Source organism: Pseudonaja textilis, chromosome 9 (assembly GCF_049901715.1).
Source record: "Pseudonaja textilis isolate UNSWEBS1 chromosome 9, rPseTex1.2, whole genome shotgun sequence".
Taxonomy (NCBI): domain Eukaryota; kingdom Metazoa; phylum Chordata; class Lepidosauria; order Squamata; family Elapidae; genus Pseudonaja; species Pseudonaja textilis.
In genome coordinates, this window is record NC_141998.1 from 1324074 (window position 1) to 1345748 (window position 21675).

Sequence of the window (21675 nt, forward strand, 5' to 3'; positions counted from 1 at the left end):
ATTGGAGAGACCTTATATTCATGGGCTCCCTCGCCAGGGGCACCCCCTTCACCTGGAAGCATCTAGCCAGGCTCCCCAAAGGTCCAGGATTGCCTCCTGGCCATGACATGTGCTTTGTTGTGCTAGTTATGCGCCCCGGCAGGAAATGCAGAGTGGAGACAGCTGCTTTGCTGGGGCATTGTGATATTATTAGTACTTCTGCTACCTTTTTCTCCTGGTTCTCCTTGGGGAAAAAAAAAAACAATTGTCTTTGCGGATGCAGCGTTGGCCTTACGCTGCTGGGCTTTCCTGCTTCAGGGCTTTTGCAAAGAATGAGAATAAATGAATAATAATCCCTGTCTTGTGGACGCACCTGTGAATAATAGAAGGCAGACAGAAGAACTCCAAAGAATTGCACCGAGAATGTTTTGGATGGAACCAAGGAGGCACAATAGGAAAAGAATTCCTCATTTGAGAACGTAGAACTTTGTCCTTTTAACCTTAAAAAATTAGGTTTCGGGCCTAATTCGGATTTTTAGAAGCCAGATAGAAAAGTCCAATTAGGATTCAGTCATCGATGGCCTCATTAAGTGTGATGCATTCACTACCTTCTGTAGGTAAACCTTCCTGGGTTTTGGTCCACCTGTCCTGAACGATGATGGCTACATTGCTTGGTTATCATCCGCATGTTTTCCTCGGCAGAAAATTCCTCTGCATTTCATGCTTAAAATTTCTCCGCTGGACTTCTGCCAGATCAGAGGCTTTTACCAAAAGGAGCAAACCGGAGCTCTAGCATCCCAGGGCAAACTCTGTCCCTCGTGCGATGTCGCAATGCATGTGCAAAGGGATTGGGGGTGGCATCACATCAGTGTAGTAGGGCTTTTGTCCACACACACACACAAAAATCCCTCTGCGCACCTCAAACTGCCCCTGCAGATCTCCCAACCGGGCAATGCAGAATCTGGGCCAAACACATGAGATGCAAATTTCCCACTTCCACAATTTCCTTTGCAGTTTCACTTTCATTCTGGATCTGGCTGTAGAGAATTCTGGATTTGCCTAGTCTGGATTTGGATCTCCTTACGGTCCCTGGAAGCTTGCAAATTGCTTTGCTTTTTATTTATTTATTTTGTCTGGACAGAAGGTGAGGTTGCTAGGCAGATGCGCCCTGGCAGAGGTCTTCCCTGTAGAGTTCCAGCTTGCTAGCTGGGGAATTCTAAGATGAACCGATGAATAGAGTTGGAAGGGACCTTGTAGGTCATCTAGTCCAACCCCACACCCAAGCAGGAGACCCTACACCATTTCTGACACCTGGCAGTCCAGTCTCTTCTTGAAAGTTTCCAGTGACACCCCCCCCAAAAATATGGTTTGGGGTTTGTCACTGCCTTAAGTCCCTTCTGGATGCCGAGATTCTTGTGCTAACTAGGTCTTTTCTCGTCTTCCACCCCAGGCCTGTGTTCCTCATGCAATTCCCAGGATGGAGTTTGACAGCGAGGCCTCCCTGGTCCCTTGCGGGCAAGACAAGTTCATCTCAAAGTAAGTCATCCTCTCCATTGTCTCTCGGCACGAGTCTGTGGGAGGTTCTTCGAGAAAAGAGAGCCGGGGGGGGGCAGCAGGTGAGGGTCAAAGCAGGCAAGATGGCCAGCCGAAGAGCAGAGGTCTCCAAACTTGGCCCCTTTAAGACTTGTGGACTTCAACTCCCAGAATTCCTCAGCCAGCTATGTCATTCTGGGAATTCTGGGAGTTGAAGTCCACAAGTCTTAAAAGGGGCCAAGTTTGGAGACCTCTGCTCCAGAGGATGAGCAAAGCTCCGCCCCTTTTGCTCACCTGCCAATCTTCCAGGCATGTGCAAATGGGCGGGACCTTATTCGTGCTGCCGTGTCCATCATCTCACCTTTTCTGACCCCCCGCCACCCCCTCCCCTCCATGCCATGAACGGGTGCATTTCCTGGGAACAGGAAGGACACATTGCAGGACTTCTAAGAACACGGTTGGTTTCCATCCGCTGTGTGTGCAGGCGGGGTCCAAAAATGTCCACATGGCAGCCACAACCGTACAATTTATACCCGCCTCCTTTTCTTGCACGCATGGTGGGTCTCGATGCATGTAACAAAAGGTCCGGGGGGGGGTTTCCATTCACCTACGGGGTCTTTTTAGCATTTTTTTTTATCGGCCAAGTGTGAATTAGACACCCAAGGAATTTGTCTCTGGTGCATAAGCTCTCAGTGTACATACAACAATAGCGATAGATCATTATCAGAGTCATTGTAAAAAATATGTTCATCATAAAATACTAGATACAACAGTGATAGTCATAGGATACTCAATAAGCAGTCAGAAACGGCAGAAAAAACAACGGCTACCAACCTGCCTTCCATGGAGCACCTGTATATCCTGCACGAGTCACAAAGAGGGCTGTGAAAATACCTGCAGACCCCTCACGTCCTGGACACAAACTCCTATCCTCAAAATGACGCCATGGAGTGTGCAGGGCTCTATATAGCGTCGTTTGGTGGGTAGGAGTTGAAACAGTTTGTGTCCGGGACGTGAGGGGTCTGCAGGTATTTTCACAGCCCTCTTTTGGACTGCCACATTGATATTTTTTTTTGAGACACACACACGGCCCCCCCGCTGGATGTGCCTAATTTGGGCGTTGTACTTGCCTGAAGATACACACTCGACCTTCCAGGCAGGGGTTTCCACGCAAGCTATCTGAAAATCACCGGCCGAGAGTCAGAGAAGTAAAACAGAACTAGAATATCGTGTGGGGTGTGTGTGTGTGTGTAAAAGCTCTTAATTTAAAACATTGTATTTGTAACCGGGCACATATCCCGGTCTCCAAAGAGTAAGATAAATGGGCTCAGGACTGAGAGTTTTTGCCCAAAAGGCTGAATCCAAAAGCCTTTTGATCATTGCAGGCATTGCCTTAAAAGATATTTGGTGAATCGCCATTGCGGTTGGCGTAAGCGAAACGGCTTGTGGGCTCCCCGATTATCGTTTCTCAACCTTGGCAATGCTAAGATTTGTGGAACCCCCTCCCCACTTTTTCTCCTCCCCCCTCTTTCCTCTCCCTTTTCCCAGGAATGAACTCCTGCTTCACTTAAAGACGTACAACCTTTACTACGAGGGGCAAAACTTGCAGCTGCGGCACCGAGAGGTAGGAAAAGGGCCCCCATCTTCAGACTCTCCAACGGGCCAGAAATGAAGGAGCGGAGGAGATTTTTGCTGCAGGGAGTTTATAATAATACAAAATTCGTCACAAAAACCTTCATTATGGTACAATAATCAGAATTGGAAAAAAAAAAAAATGACGGCGTAAAGTGGCCACAACTTGGACGTTTAGAACAATGGCCGCGTGGATAAAATCTCCAACTGCCCGTTGCAAAAGGCCACGTGGCTTGGGTCTGCGCCTACAGGCGGTCCTCGACTTACGGCAGTTCACTTAGGGACCGTTTGAAGTCACAGCGGTCCTGAAAAATGCGACAGACGGCCGTTTTTCACCCTTACGACCTTCGCAGCATCCATCCCTGGAGGGGGGGGTGTCACAGGATGGAAATTCAGGCGCTGGGCAGCCAGTTTGCACTTACGACCGTCACGGTTAAGTGATCCCCTTTTGTGACCTGCAAGACTTACTTCACCAATGTCTCACTTAGCGACAGAAATGCTGGGCTCAATTGTGGTCGTATGTCGAGGACTGCCTGTGTGAAATATCTATATATCCATCTATTTATAATCTATCATCTATCATCCATCTATCATCTAACTATCATCTATCATCCATCTATCACCCATCTATCATCCATCATCTTTCATCCATCTATCATCTAACTATCATCTATCATCTTATCTATCATCTTCCATCTTTCATCTATCATCCATCTATCGTCTAACTATCATCTATCACCCATCTATCATCCATCTATCATCTACCTACCCTTTATCTATCATCTATCAATCTATCCAACTAATTACCTATACCTACACCTGGCCGGCCAGGCTCTGCCCGTGGCTGAGGGTCTCTCGCGCTTCCCCCCCTCGCAGGAGGAAGGCGAGTTCATCGTGGAAGGGTCGCTCAACATCTCCTGGGGCCTCTGCCGGCCCATCCGCCTGCAGATGCAGGACGACAACCAGCGCCTGCGCCCACCTCCCTCCTCCTCCTCCTGGCACTCGGGATGCAACCTGGGCGCCCACGGGTCAGTACACCTGCCTGGGGGGGGGGCGGGGGGGGGGCTGCGTGCACACACCGCCCGTATTAGTCACGGCTTGTGCCCCAAAACAAAAGGCGAATGACCGGCTGTAGGCAAAGGTTTCTACACACACACACACACACACACACTCCTTTGTTCAAAGAGGGGATGGGAAGGAGCAGCTGCTCTCTGCCCCAGACTTCCCCCACCAGCTCGTGTGTGTGTGTGTGTGTGTGTGTGTGTGTGTGTGTGCGGGGAGGATGCGGGGGGGGGGGAGGGATTCGGGACTCTGGGGAGGACAGACCCTTTGGAGCTCTGGCCCCCTCGCCCTGAAACACACCCCCCCCGTCTTTCTCACCTGATCAGGTGCTTTTGTTCCAATATTCCTTTGTTTATATCTTCCAACGGGGGAGAATTTACTGGGGGGGGGCTCGGACTGAGATCCCCCATCCCAGGGCCATCCCGGCCTTCTTGGAAGGGCAGCGTTTGGCACGGAAAATCCCCCAAACCTGCAGTTATGACCCTTTTACGTGATAACATGTAATTGTGTTGCTGTTGTTGTTGTTGCGTGTTTTAATTCTCCTGTTTTGGTTTCGAGATGACTCTCTGTAATCTTTGACTTAAATGAAGGTTTGGACCAGGAGAAGTGAGGGAAGGCTGACCCGAAGGTTAAAATATTCCCCCTCAGAGGGGAACCTCAGGGCCTCAATTCCTGGGATGTCTATTTTATTTTTTATTTTATCCCTGACTTTTTTATTTTTATAAATCACTCGAGGGGGCAGAGCTACTGGATATCTTTCTCCTCTTTTCCCCATCACAACGACTCTGCGTGGGGAGTTGGATCGAGAGAGAGAGAGAGGGGGGACTGGCCCCAAATCCCCCAGCTGGCTTTGGGACCTAAGGGGGGACTCGAACTCCCGGCCTCCTGCTTTCCAACCTGGGGCCTCCACTGCCTATGCTCCATGGCCCTCTCGCCCCCAAACCCACATCCCCGGGGTTGTTCTTGGGGGGAAGGAGGGAGGAGGAGCATTCGCTGCCTTGAGTTATTTATTCACCAAATAAATGAATTATTTATGATCAAATAACAGAATGCTGTTAGAATATACTATAATATATGCTACAATACAATGCAATACGATATTCGATGGCGAATATTTGGGAGTGGAAATTGGATTTTGTCCAGAAGGTTCAGCTCATTTGGTCTCGAACCCCTTAACTTTTTGAATGGAATTGGGATTATGGAGAGTTTTACCCCAAAGTTTTATCCCATCCCTCCCTCCCAACCTCCTTTTCTTTCTTTCTTTCTTTCTTTCTTTTCTTTCTTTCTTTCTTTTCTTTCTTTTCTTTCTTTCTTTCTTTCTTTCTTTCTTCCTTCTTCCTTCCTTCCTTCCTTCCTTCCTTCCTTCCTTCCTTCCTTCCTTCCTTCCTCCCTCCCTCCCTCTCTCTCTCTCTCTCTTTCTTTCTTTCTTTCTTTCTTTCTTTCTTTCTTTCTTTCTTTCTTTCTTTCTTTCTTCCTTCCTTCCTTCCTTCCTTCCTTCCTTCCTTCCTTCCTCCCTCCCTTTCTCTCTCTCTCTCTCCCTTTCTTTCTTTTCTCTTTCCTTCCTTCCTTCCTTCCTTCCTTCCTTCCTTCCTTCCTTCCTTCCTTCCTTCCTTCCTTCCTTCCTTCCTCTCCTCTCTTCTCTCTCTCTCTCTCCCTTTCTTTCTTCTCTCTCTCTCTCTCTTTCTGTCCTCCCTCCCTCCCTCCGTCCCTCCCTCCCAGCAAAGGCTGGTTCATCTGTGTCTGCAGCTGCCCAGATTATAGCTTTAAATCCTAAGCAGCTGCCCTATTATGGGATGGGTTCCTCCGGCTTGGTCCCCATGATGCCGCCCTCCCAAGGAGCCCAGATCCCTTGGAAGTGGACAGCCCCACAATGGGGGGGGGGGGCTTCTTGGCAGCTTCTTACTGCAGAGAAAGCGGCCCGTCAAACGTGGGGAAGTTTTGTCGATTCAGTAAGTCAGCGGATCAAAGACCTGATCTTGGTACTCCGTGGTTGTAACTGTCCATGAAGTCCAGGCCGTTTGGGGGATTTTGGGGGATTGGCTCAAGGTCAACCAGATCAGAGGTGGGATTCAGTTGGTTCTGACCGGTTCTACAGAACCGGAAATTTTGGGTAGTTGGGAGAACCGGCCAATCCCGCCTCCGACTGGCTCCGCCCACCCCATCTATTCCCTGCCTCCCATTGAGTCCCAGCTGATCGGCTGGGTCTCCTTGGGTTGCCCTGCACGGGAGAACGGAGCTGGAAAGCAGGTTAATGGGGTGGGGAAAGGAATGGGGATTCTGCAGTATATCCTTCCCCTGCCACGCCCGCCAAGCCACGCCCACCAAGCCACGCCCACAGGATCGGTAGTAAAAAAAAAAATGGAATCCCACCCCTGGAGTGAACGTCTCCCTCTTGGTAGACCTGTGGCCAGCTCTGCGGGGCTTCCCAAATGGGGGTCCCTTGGACCAACCCCCAACCCCCAACGGATGGGCTAAAGGTCCTTTGACCGGATGGCGCCTTAACGAGAACGACTTGCGTCCTAAAACTTGACCAGGACCCCTCGGCTATTCCTGCTCTCCCCCCTCAACTGGGGTCTTTACTTCTTTCTCTCTTTCACCCCCCCCCCTCCTCTTCCCCAGGTCTGTCATTAAGCCCAGCACTTTGCCTGACATTCAGGTAACGGAGGCCGAGCCCACACCGGAAGGGGATGCCACGGATGAGAAAACAGGTAAGATCGGGCCAAGGGGGGGGGGGGGAGGGCGAAGGGAAGAAGGACAGTCCCTTTCATTGACATTTCCACCCGTGGGGTCTCCTTGTATTGTTTCAGAAAGAAAAATAATAATAATAATATTGTCACAAGGGTTGGCTAGATTTATACCCTGCCTTTCCTTTAGTTTAAGGCATACTTCGCATAGACCTCCTCCTCCTCCTCCTCCTCCTCCTCCTCCTCCTCCTCCTTTTTCCCCCAAATTGAGTATGTGCCATCCAAGTAATTTTCAACTCCTAGTGACCACTTAGAGAAACCTTCTCCATCTGTTTCCAGCAACCTGGTCCTTCAGGTTTACTCTGGCAGCCCAGTTTCCACTGAACCTTGAGTCTGGCTTCCTTCCTTCCTTCCTCCCTCCCTCCCTCCTCCTTCCTTCCTTCCTTCCTTCCTTCCTTCGTTCCTTCCTTCTTCCCTCCCTCCCTCCCTCCCTCCCTCCTTCTTTCCTTCCCCTCCCTTTTCTTTCTTTCTTTCTTTCTTTCTTTCTTTCTTTCTTTCTTTCTTTCTTTCTTTCTTTCTTTCTTTCTTTCTTTCTTTCTTTCTTTCTTCCTTCCTTCCTTCCTCCCTTCCCTCCTCTCCTTCCTCCCTCCCTCCTTTCTTTTATTTCATTCTTTCTTTCTCCTCCTTCCTTTCCTCTCTCCCTCCCTCCTCCTTCCATCCTTCCTACCTCCCTTCTTTTCTTTCTTTCTCTTCCTTCCTTGCTTTCCTCCCTCCCTCCTTCTCCCTTCTCTTCTCTCCTTCCTTCCTTCCTTCCTTCCTTCCTTCCTTCCTTCCTTCCTTCCTTCCTTCCTTCCTTCCTTCCTTCCTTCCTGTGGGAGAAGGTGGCAGTGTATGTCTCATTTCAGGATTGGGAGTGAGCATCTCTGCTCAACTCTGGGGATGAATTGCTCTCAGAGAGTTTCCAGCTTGGATGGTTTTAAAAATAGAGAGTTTTGTGGTAGACAGAACAGTGATTGCTTAGCCCTGAATTATCTGCCAGAATATGCGATCGGTTGGGAAATTACAGGAGGAGGAGGAGGAGGAGGAGGAGGAGGGCTTTGTCGGTGTGCACACATGCGTACACAAAGACACATCACGCACATATGGGCAGATGCCTGCCTGTGTGGGATTGTGGCATCTGGGGAGAATGGAAGACCCCACAGCCCTTTGATGTGAACCAGCTCAGCTCCAGGGCTTAGGAATTTTCAAGGCCAGCACCAGACACTAAGCTTGTACACACACACACACACACACACACACACACACACACACACACACACACACACAAACACACATCTGGCACCCAGGGATGTGAAGGAATCATCTTGGCTTCCCCTCCCCCCCCCTGGCAACGGAGGAGCCCCCCCTTCCTTTGCAACACAAGGCATTGTTCCTCAGAGTTGCCATGGCTCTCCTTCCTGCTTGAGAAAACAGCAGAGCCGCCGACCGGCTGGAGAAAGGCCGGAGTTTTCTTGGCCACCCGAGTGACCGTCTTCCCTTAGGAGTGACAAGCCGGCCTCTCACTGCAGCAGCTCCTAGAATGAAGAATGAAGAGCCACTTTTCTCAGCCTTGAAGCAGCCTTTGGATCTCCGGCCTCCCGGAGACGTTGACGTACATGCCGGCTTTCCTGCTGTACCGTGTGTGTGTGTGTGTGTTTGTGTGTGTGTTTAGAAGACCTATCATTGTGCATTCCTCTCCCAGAAGGGCCTTCCCATTCCAGAAAATTGCTTTCTGTTCCCAGGAAAGCAGCCACCCATCTATTCAACTCTTGGGAACCCCTTCACACACACACACACACACACACACACACACACACACACCATCCTCTATGCCGGTGGTCACCAACCAGTGGGCTGGGGACCACTGGTGGTCCATGAGAAAACGTTGGTGGTCCGCAGAGAAATGTCGTCCCCCCACAAAGCAATTAATCCGGACTGTGCAGGAACACAAGGCTTGCGTCGCTTGCATTGTGCCCAACACAAGGTAGTGAGGGGAGGGGGAAAGGGCGGAGTGGGGAACTCACTCACCCCAGGCGCCTGGCCTGGCCACCGGGCTGCTTCTTTCCGCTTCTTTCTTCCTTCTGCTTTTGGCTGCACGCAAGGGAAGCAGCAAAAGTCTTTCTTTCTCTCCCCCAAACTCCGCCAGAAATGAGTCTTTGGGACCCTGCAAGGCCTCCTGCTCCAAGAGGCTGCGCTGGGAAAGACTCATTCCTGGCTGAGTTTGGGGGAGAGAAAGAAAGACTTCTGCAGCTTCTGCTGTTTTCCTTGCATGAAGCCAAAAGTCTCTCTCTCCCTCCCTGAGAAGGGAGCTGGAGACCCCAAATAAAGAACGATCGATCGGTAGGAAAACGGGGTGGGGAATTTCCCTGCAGCCTTTTGGGGGGATTTTCCCAGGGTGTCTGGTCCGCGGGATATAAAACGATGAGTTTGGTGGTCCCTGAGGCCCAAAAGGTTGCCGACCCCTGGACTAGTAGTTGCTCTGGTTAGCATTTGCAAAACATAAGCAATGCATTTTGCTCCCCTTTCCCCCCTTCCCCGGGCAAAGTTTTGGCTCCAGCCACCCTGCAGTCATGGAATGAATCATGCTGGGCTGTGCACGATGTGGCAATTGCACGTTTGCAGGCCGACTCCAGGGCTGCTGAGCTGGCCCCACACAAACAAGGAGGAAGCTGAGGCCGGTCCTGCTGCCAGGCAGAGTTTGCTGATCTTATCGTCGGCTGACAGTGGCTGATAACTTCCTCTTGGCGCTTCCTCCCTTAACGGCAGGAGTCCTGCAATCAAAGAGCCGTTGCAACACTTGAACAGGGAAGGAGCGAATTGCAGAGGGCAGCTTCGGTAGCAGCGGCTTTAAAACTCAGAGAGAAAGCAGACGATCCAGTCTGAGTCCAAAAGGCGGTTTTTTTTTTTTAAGGAGGCAACTGGACTTTCTTGTTTGATCTTTTGAAGACATTTTGCTTCTCATCCAAGAAGCTTCTTCAGCTCTGACTGGATGGTGGAGAAAATGGAAGGATTGATACTCCTTGCAGACAGCTGGTCATTTGCATCCTTTGAGAGGGTCGTTGAGGCCGCTTGGAGGTTTATCTGTGTCCTGTTAACTGTTGCATCTAAAAGGATGCAAAGGACCAGCTGTCTGCAAGGAGTATAAAATCCTTTCCTTCCCCAACATCCGGTCAGAGCCGAGGAAGCTTCTGGGATGAGAAGCGAAACATCTTCAAAAGAAAAGCAAGAAAATCCAGTTGCCTCTTGAAAAACAAAGCACAATTGGGACAACTAGGACCAAGAATGTCTACAGAGATCCAATCTCAGTCAATTCGTGTTTAAGCCCTTCCTCCCTCATTCTCAGAGGCCTTTCCATTCCCCCCCACCCCCAGCCCCATTTTGTTAAATAAAGGAGAATATCTATAGATCGGGCTTGAAATACGAGATCCTTGGTGCCCTCTGAGCTTGGTGGTTTTCTGGAAGACATTTCATAACCCAAACTAGGTAACATCACCAGTGCTAGTTAAACGAGGAACGATAAGTGGCTTTTCGACCCTAAAACATTGGTTGTAGGAACTGGGCCTGGCTAGGCTAGGGAAGAGAAGGACCAGGGGAGATAGGATAATATCTTCCAATATTTGAGGGGCTGCCACAAAGAGGAGGAGGAAGGGGTCAAGCTTTTCTTCAAGGTACCTGAAGGCCAGACAAGGAATAATGGATGGAAATCGACCCAGGAGAGATTCAACCTGGAAATAAGGAGAAACTTTCTGACAGTGAGAACAATCAACCCATGGAATCAGCTTCTTTGGAAATTGTGGGAGAGATTGGACTGCCATTTGTCAGGAATGGTGTAGGGTCTCCTGCTTGGGTGGGGGGGTTGGACTAGATGACCCCCCCCAAGGTCCCTTCCATCTCTGTTCTTCTATTTTGTGACCTTTTTTTGCAATGTTGAAAAAGGTGTCAGCTTTGGAACTAGCTGCATGGCAGCTGGGATGGAGACTTGCCTTTCCGTAACCCGTTGCGTTATTCCCCCACCCCACCCGCTTGGCTGCTCTGTGGTCTGAAGCGGAGCTGGCCAGTCATGATCTCTGAACAAAAACCAAGGCTGGAGGAGGAGGAGGAGGAGGAGGAGGAGGCAATTAAAAATGGATTAGCAGAATTTCATTATGCTAGGGATTTGCACCAGGAATCCCACAAACCTCTCCGGGGATAGAATAAAAATAGAAAAATAGATTGGAGCCCCTTCCCCAGTTCAGTCGGGTGGGCGGGGGGCAGCCACAGTCTCTACTGCAGAAGCAGAAGGGTCCTTCTTCAGATGGGAGGAGGATGGGCATCTCTGCTGCGCCAGGACCTGAATCCTCAAAACAGAGCCCATTTATTTACATTAACAACATTGCATGTTGTTGCATTAGGATAGAATAGAATTCTTTATTGGTCAAGTGTGATTATTGGACGCACAAGGAATTTGTCTCTGGTGCAAATGCTCTCAGGGTACATACAAGAAAAGATGCATTCGTCAAGAGTCAAGAATCATCAGGGACAACACTTAATAGAAATCATAGGGTACAATAAGAAAATAGAATAGAATAGAATAGAATAGAATAGAATAGAATAGAATAGAATAGAATAGAATTCTTTATTGGCCAAGAGTGATTGGATACACAGGGAATTTGTCTTGGTGCAAATCCTCTCAGTGTACATAAAATAAAAGATACATTCGTAAAGAGTCAAGAATCATCAGGTACAACACTTAATAACAGTTATAGGTACAATAAGCAATCAAATCATACTAGAAAACAGTCAATATAAATCATAAGGATACAAGAGACAAAGTCACAGTCATACAGTCACGAGTAGGAGGGGATGGGCGATAAGGAAGGATGAGAAGTTTAATAGTAATAGTAATGCAGACTTCGTGGATAGTTGAACAGTGTTGAGGGAATTATTTGTTTAGCAGAGTGATGGCATTCGGGGGGAAAAAACTCCCCTTGTGTCTAGTTGTTCTGGTGTGCAGGGCTCTATAGTGTTGTTTAGAGGGAAGGAGCTGAAACAGTTTATGTCCAGGATGTGAGGGGTCTGTAAATATTTTCACAGCCCTCTTTTTGACTCGTGCAGGATCCAGGTCCTCCATGGAAGGCAGGTTGGTAGCCGTTGTTTTTTCTGCAGTCCTAATTCTCCTCTGGAGTCTGTATCTGTCCTGTTGGGTTGCAGAGCCAAACCAGACAGTTATAGACATGCAGATGACCGATTCAGTCATTTCTCTGTAGAACTGGATCAGGGCGGTGTGATGTGAAGGGTGTCATATGGGCATTGGGGAGCCCCAGGAAAATGTTAGTTTCCCCTACGAGGATATAATAACAAGAGGAAGTCATGAATCTCCAGGTTGCTTTCAGGCCTGCCTGCCTTGCAGGGTTGTTGTGCAGGCAAAATAAGAGGGAGGACAGCGTTGGCTGCTTTGAAAGTTGGAGTGAAAGTTTGAGGGATAGAAAAAGGGGAACAAATAGGGAAACGGTGTTCTACTTTCCCATCGTCTTATTTTATCTCTTTTACTTTCTTTCCTCATACTTTCATTGCATTGGGAAATTCTAACAGAAATACTTAAAAACAAAACAAATAGGTAGGGCCAAATAATTTTGGAAAGGCGCAACAAAGGCTGGGTAGTTGCAAGAGGCTTCAAACTGAGCTCCTCATTTCCTAACAGGGAAGTTTGAACCCCAGAAGCGTCTGGATATCAAAATTCCACACACCCCCTTCTGCCTTTTAATTTCATGGATTAGAAAACAATCCACCAATAATTCCAGGAGTTACCTAATTGCTGTCCCGTGGCAAAAAATAAATGTAATGAAACCCCCAGGCTGTAGAATTGCAAGGGAGCCATGAAATGACTTGAAAAGCCCAAACAGGAGAGAAAGCCTAAGCCGAGGGCACTTTTTCAGGCCTCTAACAGAAATCGGACGATGGCCGAGCTTTGCCGTCTGGTTGCCAGAACGGCGTCTGTGAATTTCATCGCACAATAGTGGCGCCGCTCCAGGCCACAAAAGGAGAGCAAGAAGTCGGCTGCCGGGCCTCCTTGGGACGGTCCGAGCACCACGAGGAGGATTTCGTGGGCTTGATGAATTCCAGCATGATTTAATTGCATCCCCACGGAGGGGAGATTAATTAATTCCAATTAATTCGGATTGCTTTCTGCCCTCTGCTCCCCTTATAAGGGTGAAATGAAGATCCAAGGGAGCCCCGGGTAGCAAATCTCCTTTTGCAGATTGCACACACAATCCTCTGTGCACATAACGTGGCCTTTGTTGGATGTCAAAAGCATCTTTTTGGGGCGGGGGGGGCGGGGGGGGTGGAAGAACGTAACAACGGAGAGTTGGCTCCTCTCTCTAAAAGGCGTCCAGTCATCAGACGGTTCTCCCTGCTCAAGCTGGGACTTGAGATGTGTCTCTTCCTAGAGGAGGCAAAACAAAGGGAATATTGTCTGTCTTTGTACATCCACATTGTGTGTGTGTGTGTGTTTTCCATAATTTAAAGTGTCCTTCTGTATTTGACAGACGGGATGGAGGAGGGTTGTATAGATCAGGAGCGCCCGGCAGCCCTGGCCAAAAGTTTCTCTCTCATCGCAGGCTAACAAGTCTGTCTAGCAGGGGTGATGAATAGTTGCCTGCCACACCTGTTCACCTCCGCCCCCCACTGCCTTTGATCCCCAGAGCTAGGGAAGGGCTTCGCTAGCAGCAGTGGCTCTTCCATCCCAAGGACCGGCCCATAGATTTCCATGGCTCTCCTCTCCTCTCCTCTCCTCTCCTCTCCTCTCATCTCCAGAGCAATGCGGGGAGCTTCGCTAGCAGCGGTGGCTCTTCCGTCCCAAGGACCGGCCCATAGATTTCCATGGCTCTCCTCTCCTCTCCTCTCTCTCTCCTCTCCTCTCCTCTCCTCTCCCCCTCCCTCCTCTCCCTCATCTCATCTCCAGAGCGATGGGGGGAGCTTCGCTAGCAGCGGTGGCTCTTCCATCCCAAGGACCGGCCCATAGAGTTCCACTGCTCTCCTCTCCTCTGCCTTCTGTGCATCCACGCGTCAGGCACTGCTGTTCCTCATCAGCCACCTCCAGACCTGGGGGCTGTTGACTCTCCATCTGAGGGCTGATGGACGGTCTCTCTCTCTCTCTCTCTCTCCCTCCCTCCCTCCCCCCCTCCTCCTCCTCCTCCTCCTGATTCAGCTGCTGGAGGGGCCAGCGGTCGACAGGCCACAACACTACCCTGCATGCATCTGACTTGCAGCAACTGGGAGTGTTGCAAAGTGCCCCCTCCCCACTTTGCAGGCATGGATGACACCTAGGAATGGGGTGGGATGTGCATCCCAAAGAGGGTGGTGGTACCCACCCTGTTTTTGTCACTTTGAGAAAGGCCTCTGGTTCTTCGGATGCCTCGGATGTTTTGCCTACTTTTAACCCATCTTTGCCACTCTGCCTTTCAGAGGACAAGGAGTTCAAAGCTCAACTAGAAGAGACCCCACAACTCATGCGGACACGGAGCGATGTGGGCGTGCGCCGCAGAGGGAACCTTCGCACCCCCAGCGAACAGCGGAGGATCAAGCGCCACCGTTTCTCCATCAACGGGCATTTCTACAATCACAAAGTGAGCCTCCGGGGCAGGGTGGGGCGGGGGGGGGCTGGCAGGGAGGGGAATCTCTTGGGAAAACCAAGCAAGAAGATCTGTAAAAAAGAGGTTGAGTTCTTTTTCTCAAACCCTTCTCTCTCCTCCTGCTTCCTCCTTCAGACGTCCGTCTTCACCCCAGCCTATGGCTCCGTCACGAACGTCCGGATCAACAGCACCATGACTACACCGCAAGTTCTGAAGCTGCTGCTCAACAAATTTAAGGCATGTTTGGTTCTTATTCCGGTTGGTTTCCGGTGCAGGTGAGGTCAGGGGTGGGCCAGCTTTCTCACTTAGGGTTCAAACACCAAACCTCAGCTTCTCTTCTCTTTCTCTTAATGATTCCCCTCCTGACTCTATACACCTGTCAGGATTCCAGCAACCGCCATAATTAAATCATGATTCTCCAGCCAACCTTCCATAAACTTCCAAGGATCCGTTAGAGGCGACATACCGGCACCGCCCTGAATGAAGCCAACTCTGGCACCCGCCAATTACAGTCCCCCATGACCCCGTTTCCCCGCTCCTAATATTCCTTCCTCCTCCAATTTTTCCCATAACCACAACCCCGTCTTGCCCAAGGCAGGACTAGAACTCAGAGTCTTCTGGTGATCGGCACAAAGTCCTCTAGCCAGGTGTTGTGCCCGAACTGGGACTCGAACTAGGTCTAAAACTCTCATCCTTTGGCAAGGGGACCCAGTCTTGGCCTGTTTGGAACAAGAAGCCTTTGGGGCGATGGATCAGGGCTGCGTGCACAGAGAACCAATCCTCTCTTTTTTCATTCCTGTTTTCAGATTGAGAACTCGGCGGAAGAATTTGCTCTGTACATTGTACACACCAGTGGAGGTGAGAAGGATGTTTCTCTGTCTTGCAGTGGTAGGGCATCTATACAAGGGTGTGGTTTTTTTGGACCCAAGGTCCTTTCTTGGGGCCCACTCTGGATAAAGTCATGATAAAGACATTTAAAGGGACGGAACAAACGTTAACATTAAATCAGTTGTTGTATTTGCCTATTTGGTTATTGAGCATTTCCCGACTTTAAGATGCGTGAACTTGCTGGCTGGGAATCCAACTGGCGCTATGGTTTCATGCATGCTGGGTAAACTGGGAGGAGTTTCTTGGATTTGTGTGTTAGAGGAGGTCATTTCCTTTCTCCTCATGAGTTGTCCTTGAGGTCTGGATCCCAACCCTCATCCCTCTTCTCTATTTCCTGCAGAAAAGCAGAAACTCAGGGCCACAGATTACCCGCTGATTGCCCGGATTCTGCAGGGACCGTGTGAACAGGTTTCCAAGGTTTTTTTGATGGAGAAGGACCAGGTGGAAGAAGTCACGTATGATGTGAGTCGTCTTGTGGTGGGAATCCATCCTTTTGCTTATCACATGGAAGTGCTTCCTTGGGGTCCGACGTCTTTGGAAGAGGAATATGCCGGGCCCCACCATTAAAACTTTTACTGGGCTCTTTCCCAAAACCGCCATGTCTTCAGGAGATAGCTCCTCACTTATTGGTGTAATTATTTCTCATTATATTAATAACTCAATTGCTTATACATTATTCAGAACGATTTTGAGTACTTGCTGCTACATTTATTTCAAGGGGTCACACATTCTTATTTTTGCTTTTTTTATTTCCAGGGCCACAAAACCTACTCATTCAAACCTTAAAGAGATGGGTGTTTAACTATATCTTAGCACAATTAGTTTGTTGTGAGAGAAGAGTGGTGCTGTCTCTAACTTTTTGGGTTCTGGAGGAAATGTGAGACATGAAGGTCCAGTTTATAGGGGCTTTATTCCCTCAAGTGCAGAGGGACACAAGTGCTTCAGAAATAGCACCGAGGGATAAAATGAGCCTCCATTTCCCCACTGTTAGCCTTATTTTGTTGCTGTGGTGCCTAAACGGCTTGGAGTGCAGTGTTTCTCAACCTTGCAGCCTGGGGGATTCTGGGAGTTGAAGTCCACCCATCTTAAAGCTGCCAGAATTGAGAAACTCTGGAACAGAGAGTGAGGAGCGTTCTTCTCTGCACCTATACAAAAGGAGCCCACTGGACCAGTGGTGGCTAACCTTTTTGGGGGCTCCTGTGCCAAAATTTGTGCGCGTGCTTGCACGCTCTCATGCCAGCACCCAAAAGGCAATGCGTGTGCTCCCGTGCTCCCTACGCATGCGCACGCAATCCCCACCCACCCACCCCCGCCATCCCCTTACTTGCACTGCGCCTCACAGTTGATTTTCAGCTGGTTTGATGCCTTTTTCGGCCTCCCAGAGGCTTTAGGAAGGCTTCTGCAGGCTTTTCAGGCCGAAAACTAGGCCCATTCTGTCACTTCTGGTATTTCCGGGAAAACAGGAAGTGATGAAACGGGCCTAGTTTTTTGCTTGAAAAGCCTGCAGAAGCCTTCCTAAAGCCTCTGGGAGGCCGAGAAGGGCCTCAAACCAGCTGAAAATCAGCTGTGAGGTGCACGTATGTGCAGTGAGGTAAGTTTTCCTGCAGCTCGCATGCCAGCACAAATGGCTCTACATGCCACCTGTGGCACTCAGGCCATAGATTCGCCATCACAGCACTGGGCTGCGTGAGGTTTGCAAAAACTGGGTGTTCCCAAACTGTCTGCTTCACTTCTCCATATTTTGTGTGTCTATCCAGGTTGCTCAGTATATTAAATTTGAAATGCCAGTTCTAAAGAGCTTTATCCAAAAACTTGAAGAGGAGGAAGACCGGGAAGTGAAAAAATTAAAACACAAGTAAGTTATTTCTTCAACAAACTTCAAAGGATTTACTAGAGGCAACGCATCACTTTCATTTTGGGGAGAAAGGTAGGATACGAAAATGGAAGGGATTGGGCATGTCAATGCGCCCCCTGGTTTTGCTTCAGGATCTAATAGATGCTTCCCAAGATGAAGGATGTCCCCCTATCTTCTGGAAAGAACAACACAAACATTGACACGGAAGCACAAAAACCTTGTGGTGCTTTTTTTCAAGACTTTCTTGGTTTTTCTTGGAAGACATTTCGCTTCTCATCCAAGAAGCTTCTTCAGCTCAGCTCAGAGCTGAAGAAACTTCTTGGGATGAGGAGAGAAACCACGTGTCAGCTTTGGAAGCCATATTAACTCCAGATGCTTCCATGCTGCCACATTCTTGACCCTGGGAAATTGGGAGTGGGGGGGGAATTTCTTGGAGTGTATGTAGTTAGACATAATAACATTCTTTTTCTAAGTCAAGGTCATGTTATTTCTGCACCTGGGTGAGAGAACGTCTCAAGTTGGGACGGATGGCGATTGGGGCTTGTGATGCAATGATAGGTGCAGGGGGTGGATTTGTAGGTTTTGCTTATTGTAAGGAAACCCGGAACTTTCAGATTCGGGATTCCCCAGATATGCCAGTTTACTATCCAAATGAAACAGAACTTTTGAGAAGATGTCTGTCTTGGAGTTATTTGTTGGAGTGAAGGTTTTCTGGAACGCTGACACCATGATAAGGGGTCTCCAACCTTGGCCACGTTAAGCCTGGTGGTCCAACTCCCAGCTTTGCTGGCTGGGGAATTCTGGGAGTTGAAGTCCTCCAGGCTTAAAATGGCCAAGGTTGGAGACCCCTGACCTGGGGGATGGAGAATCTCCGTAAACATTAATCAGGGAAGGAAGTCATTTCCATCCCGTTCTCTTCCTCCCTTGCTTAGTCCAGCGTAGACACTTCCTTTTAGCTGCTCTCAATGGATAACTCTTCCATTTTGGATCCCTTTAAGGTATTCGGTGCTACGTGTGATGATCGAGCAGCGGTTGGAAGAAATCTCTGAAGGTCCCGCAATGATGTAGACGCTTGATTTGAAGGACTGAGGCCTTCTGGGCCCCCAGCCAGGCACCCTGGAAACAGAATCCTTCCCTCGCTCTTAGGAACCAGGTTGTCTCTTCTTCCAAGGACTAGAATGAGAGCCACTTTGAGCACCAGCCCTCTTCGCTCCTTCTCCCTTTGACAACGATGAACTCGGTGGAGAATCTGGGAAGACGCTGGGGAGGAAACCTCTCAGCGCCAAGGGTTTGAAAGCAGGTCTTCTCGACGTCGTTTGGAGCTGATGCTTGTCCTTTAGAACCAGGCTTGATGGATGAGAAGCCTCCAGAAGCCATCCAGAAGTTTCTTCCACAGAGCAGCTCTTTCCTCCTCAAGCCCTTTTAAACAATTATCCAGGGTTTGGGAGAAGATGGCGGGGATAAAAGAGATGCTTTAATGGAAAACTAGGTCTTCCCTTCATTTGACTTCCTCAACTTAGCAGTAGTCACTGTGGACCTTTGGTGGAGTCAGAGTACTAAAATGCTTTGCATTCTTCACCTTGTCCATCTCTCCCCATCCAACCACCCACATCTGGCCTTGGTGGTCATCTCCCTCTCCCACCTTGCTCATTGCCACGTTTGCAATGGCCATGTTGGGTTTGGTACAATGCCTGACCTTGACCTAGAAGACTTCTCATGTCTTCTTCTGAACTGAAGACTTTTTCCCACCTTTCCTGCCTTGGTCCCCAAGTTCTCTAAAGCCACCTGAAGCGGTGAAGCGTTGCCTGCCCAACATAGGAAATCTTCTCCGTTTGTTTGGTTCCTCGGTCGAGATTCCCCAGATGGGCACAGGACATAAGAGCCTCCAGAAATCAATCATAGCGACAGCTGTAGACTTATATTCCGCTTCACGGTGCTTTCCAGCCCTCTCTAAAGCAGTTTACAGAGTCAGCCTCTTGCCCCCAACAATCTGGCTCCTCGTTTGACCCACCTCGGAAGGAGGGAAGGCCGAGTCCATCTTGAGCCAGTCAGGACTGAACTGCTGGCTGTGGGCAGAATTAGCCTGCAACACAGCACACTAACCACTGCACCAACATGGCTTCCTTGCTTCCTTCTCCTTGTTTTCCTTCCTTCCTTCCTTCCTTCCTTCCTTCCTTCCTTCCTTCCTTCCTTCCTTCTTCTCTTCCTTCCTTTTTCTTCCTTCCTTCTTCCTTCCTTCCTTCCTTCCTTCCTTCCTTCCTTCCTTCCTTCCTTCCTTCCTTCCTTCCTTCCTTCCTTCCTTCCTTCCTTCCCTTCCTTCCCCTTCCCTTCCCTTCCCTTCCCTTCCCAAGCAACAGCACTTATATCCTGCTTCACAGCGCTTTCCAGCCCTCTCTAAGCGGTTTACAGAGTCAGCCTCTTGCCTCCAGCCATCTGGGGGCTTCATTTTACCCACCTCGGAAGGAGGGAAGTCAGAATCAAAAATACTTCCTTTCCTTTCCCTTTTACTTCTGCCTTTCTCCAAGCCGCTGCTTCGTCTCTTCACGCTCCCTTGCTATTCCTCAATACTTCAATGTGATACGGTACTCGTTTTGTCCCGGGTTTGTGAATTCCCCGACTGGGTGGGTGGTGTTGGCTGCTGGCAGCTATAGGCTCAAGAACTTCGACCCTTGGCAAGCCTTTTTTTTGTGTGGAGGGGGCTCCTGGCAAGACCACCCCACTCTTCTGCAGCCCTTCTTGGTGCATCCCGGCCCAGCCGGGTCCGTGCAACCTTGGAGGCCCTGAAGTTCCTGCTGACTTGGATCTGGATACCCTCTGTTGCCACAGACTGTGCAATCTGTTAGCAGGGACAATGATGTGGAATAATGGATAAGTAAGCAAGCATGCTCGCTCCTGGCCTGTTCGAAAATGTCCCTTCCACCTTAAATGCTACGTTATGGGTTATTCTCAGGAATGCTGGAGTTCTGCACAGCGGCTGGCTTTGCACAAAATTTTGATCTAGGCCAAGGGTCTTCCAACTGGACAGCTTTAAGACTTATGGACTTCCAACTCCCAGAATTCCTCCTCGAGTCACGTTAGCTCAGGAATTCTGGGAGTTGGAAGTCCACAAGTCTTAAACTTGCCAAGTTGGAAGAGCCTTGCTCTAGGCTAACAAGCTAGATTGCTTGTGAGAACCCAGTCATTGTCTTGTGAGTGAAGCCATGGCCCGATCACCCTAAGGTGGTTTATATTGGGGGCATTGCATGAGATACAAATCTAGTAATCCTGTTGACCTAGTGATTTGGACTAACCTGTGTGAATGTAGGTTCCACCGAGTTACATCACAGACACTTTGGTGGAGATCCTCAGCCCTGACAGGCAGCAACCCCCTCCCAGGGAAACTGGACTCTTTGCAGATCCACCTGGAGATCCCGTGGATTGACCCTAAGGATCTTCTCTTTTGCAAAGCAGGTGTATTCATTGCCGGCCACGCGCTGGATGAGATAGAGAGAAGAATGTTGTGGTCCACAATACACTGGAGTGCATCCATTTTGTAAAGGCCATATGGATCACAGGAAATGCAGGGGAGGGGGGGAATTAGATATGCAAGTCCCATTAATTAATCATTAAAAAGATGATTGTAGTTAAAGTGAGGAGCTGTAATAGGTAGCCAAACAGCAGATGCGTTAGAAACGGTATTTACTCCTCCTCCTACTTCTGTGGCATTTGGTCTTCATGGAGATAGATAGATAGATAGATAGATAGATAGATAGATAGATAGATGATAGATAGATAGAAAGAATTCTTTATTGGCTAAGTGTGGTTGGACACAGAAGGAATTTGTTTTGGTGCAAATGCTCTCAGTATACATAAAAATATACATTCGTCAAGATCTGAGTCACCTGACATGCATCCCAAGTAAAAGTTTCTCTCCTGTTTGTCCAGCTTCAGTTTAGACCAGGGGTCTCCAACCTTGGCCCCTTGAAGGCTTGTGGACTTCAATTCCCAGAATTCCCCAGCCAGCAATGCTGGCTGGCTGGGAATTCTGGGAATTGAAGTCCACAAGCCTTCAAGGCCAAGGGGCCAAGGTCGGAGACCCCTGGTTTAGACAATTTTGAGGGAATGATTCCGCCATACACCTTTCCCCGTTCAGCCCAGTTCTTCTCAAACTCGGCAACTCTTAAGATACGTTGACTTTGACTCCCAGGAATGGCTGGCTGGGAAAGGCGGGGAGTTTTGAAGTCCAGCTCTCTTAAAGTAGCCACGTTGGAGGCGGGTGGAAATGGTTTAGAGTAGACCATTCCTCTGGAATGAACCTCACTGAAAGAGGTGACGTTTTTTTAAGGACTGCAATGTTATTCAGGATAAATTTACCAGGAAGTTTACCCAACGGGTGTCTGTGGAGTGTGTG

General features: G+C 49.2%; 1 protein-coding gene across 3 annotated transcripts in view; it reads left to right on the forward strand.

The window, feature by feature from the left end:
- RASSF2 (Ras association domain family member 2) overlaps positions 1-21018 on the forward strand; it is a 36957-nt gene extending 15939 nt beyond the window's left edge. For 2 of the 3 annotated variants that reach the window (XM_087938806.1, XM_087938807.1), the window contains exons 2-11: positions 1430-1515; positions 3061-3136; positions 4021-4172; positions 6826-6914; positions 14376-14536; positions 14678-14779; positions 15349-15400; positions 15771-15892; positions 17188-17285; positions 18284-21018. In XM_087938806.1, the coding sequence (XP_087794932.1) occupies positions 1457-1515; positions 3061-3136; positions 4021-4172; positions 6826-6914; positions 14376-14536; positions 14678-14779; positions 15349-15400; positions 15771-15892; positions 17188-17285; positions 18284-18353 (981 nt within the window). In that variant the 5' untranslated portion in view covers positions 1430-1456 and the 3' untranslated portion in view covers positions 18354-21018. The remainder of the gene's footprint in view (positions 1-1429; positions 1516-3060; positions 3137-4020; positions 4173-6825; positions 6915-14375; positions 14537-14677; positions 14780-15348; positions 15401-15770; positions 15893-17187; positions 17286-18283) is intronic. The other variant, XM_087938808.1, reaches the window with a different exon arrangement.
- The last annotated feature ends 657 nt before the right edge of the window (positions 21019-21675 follow it).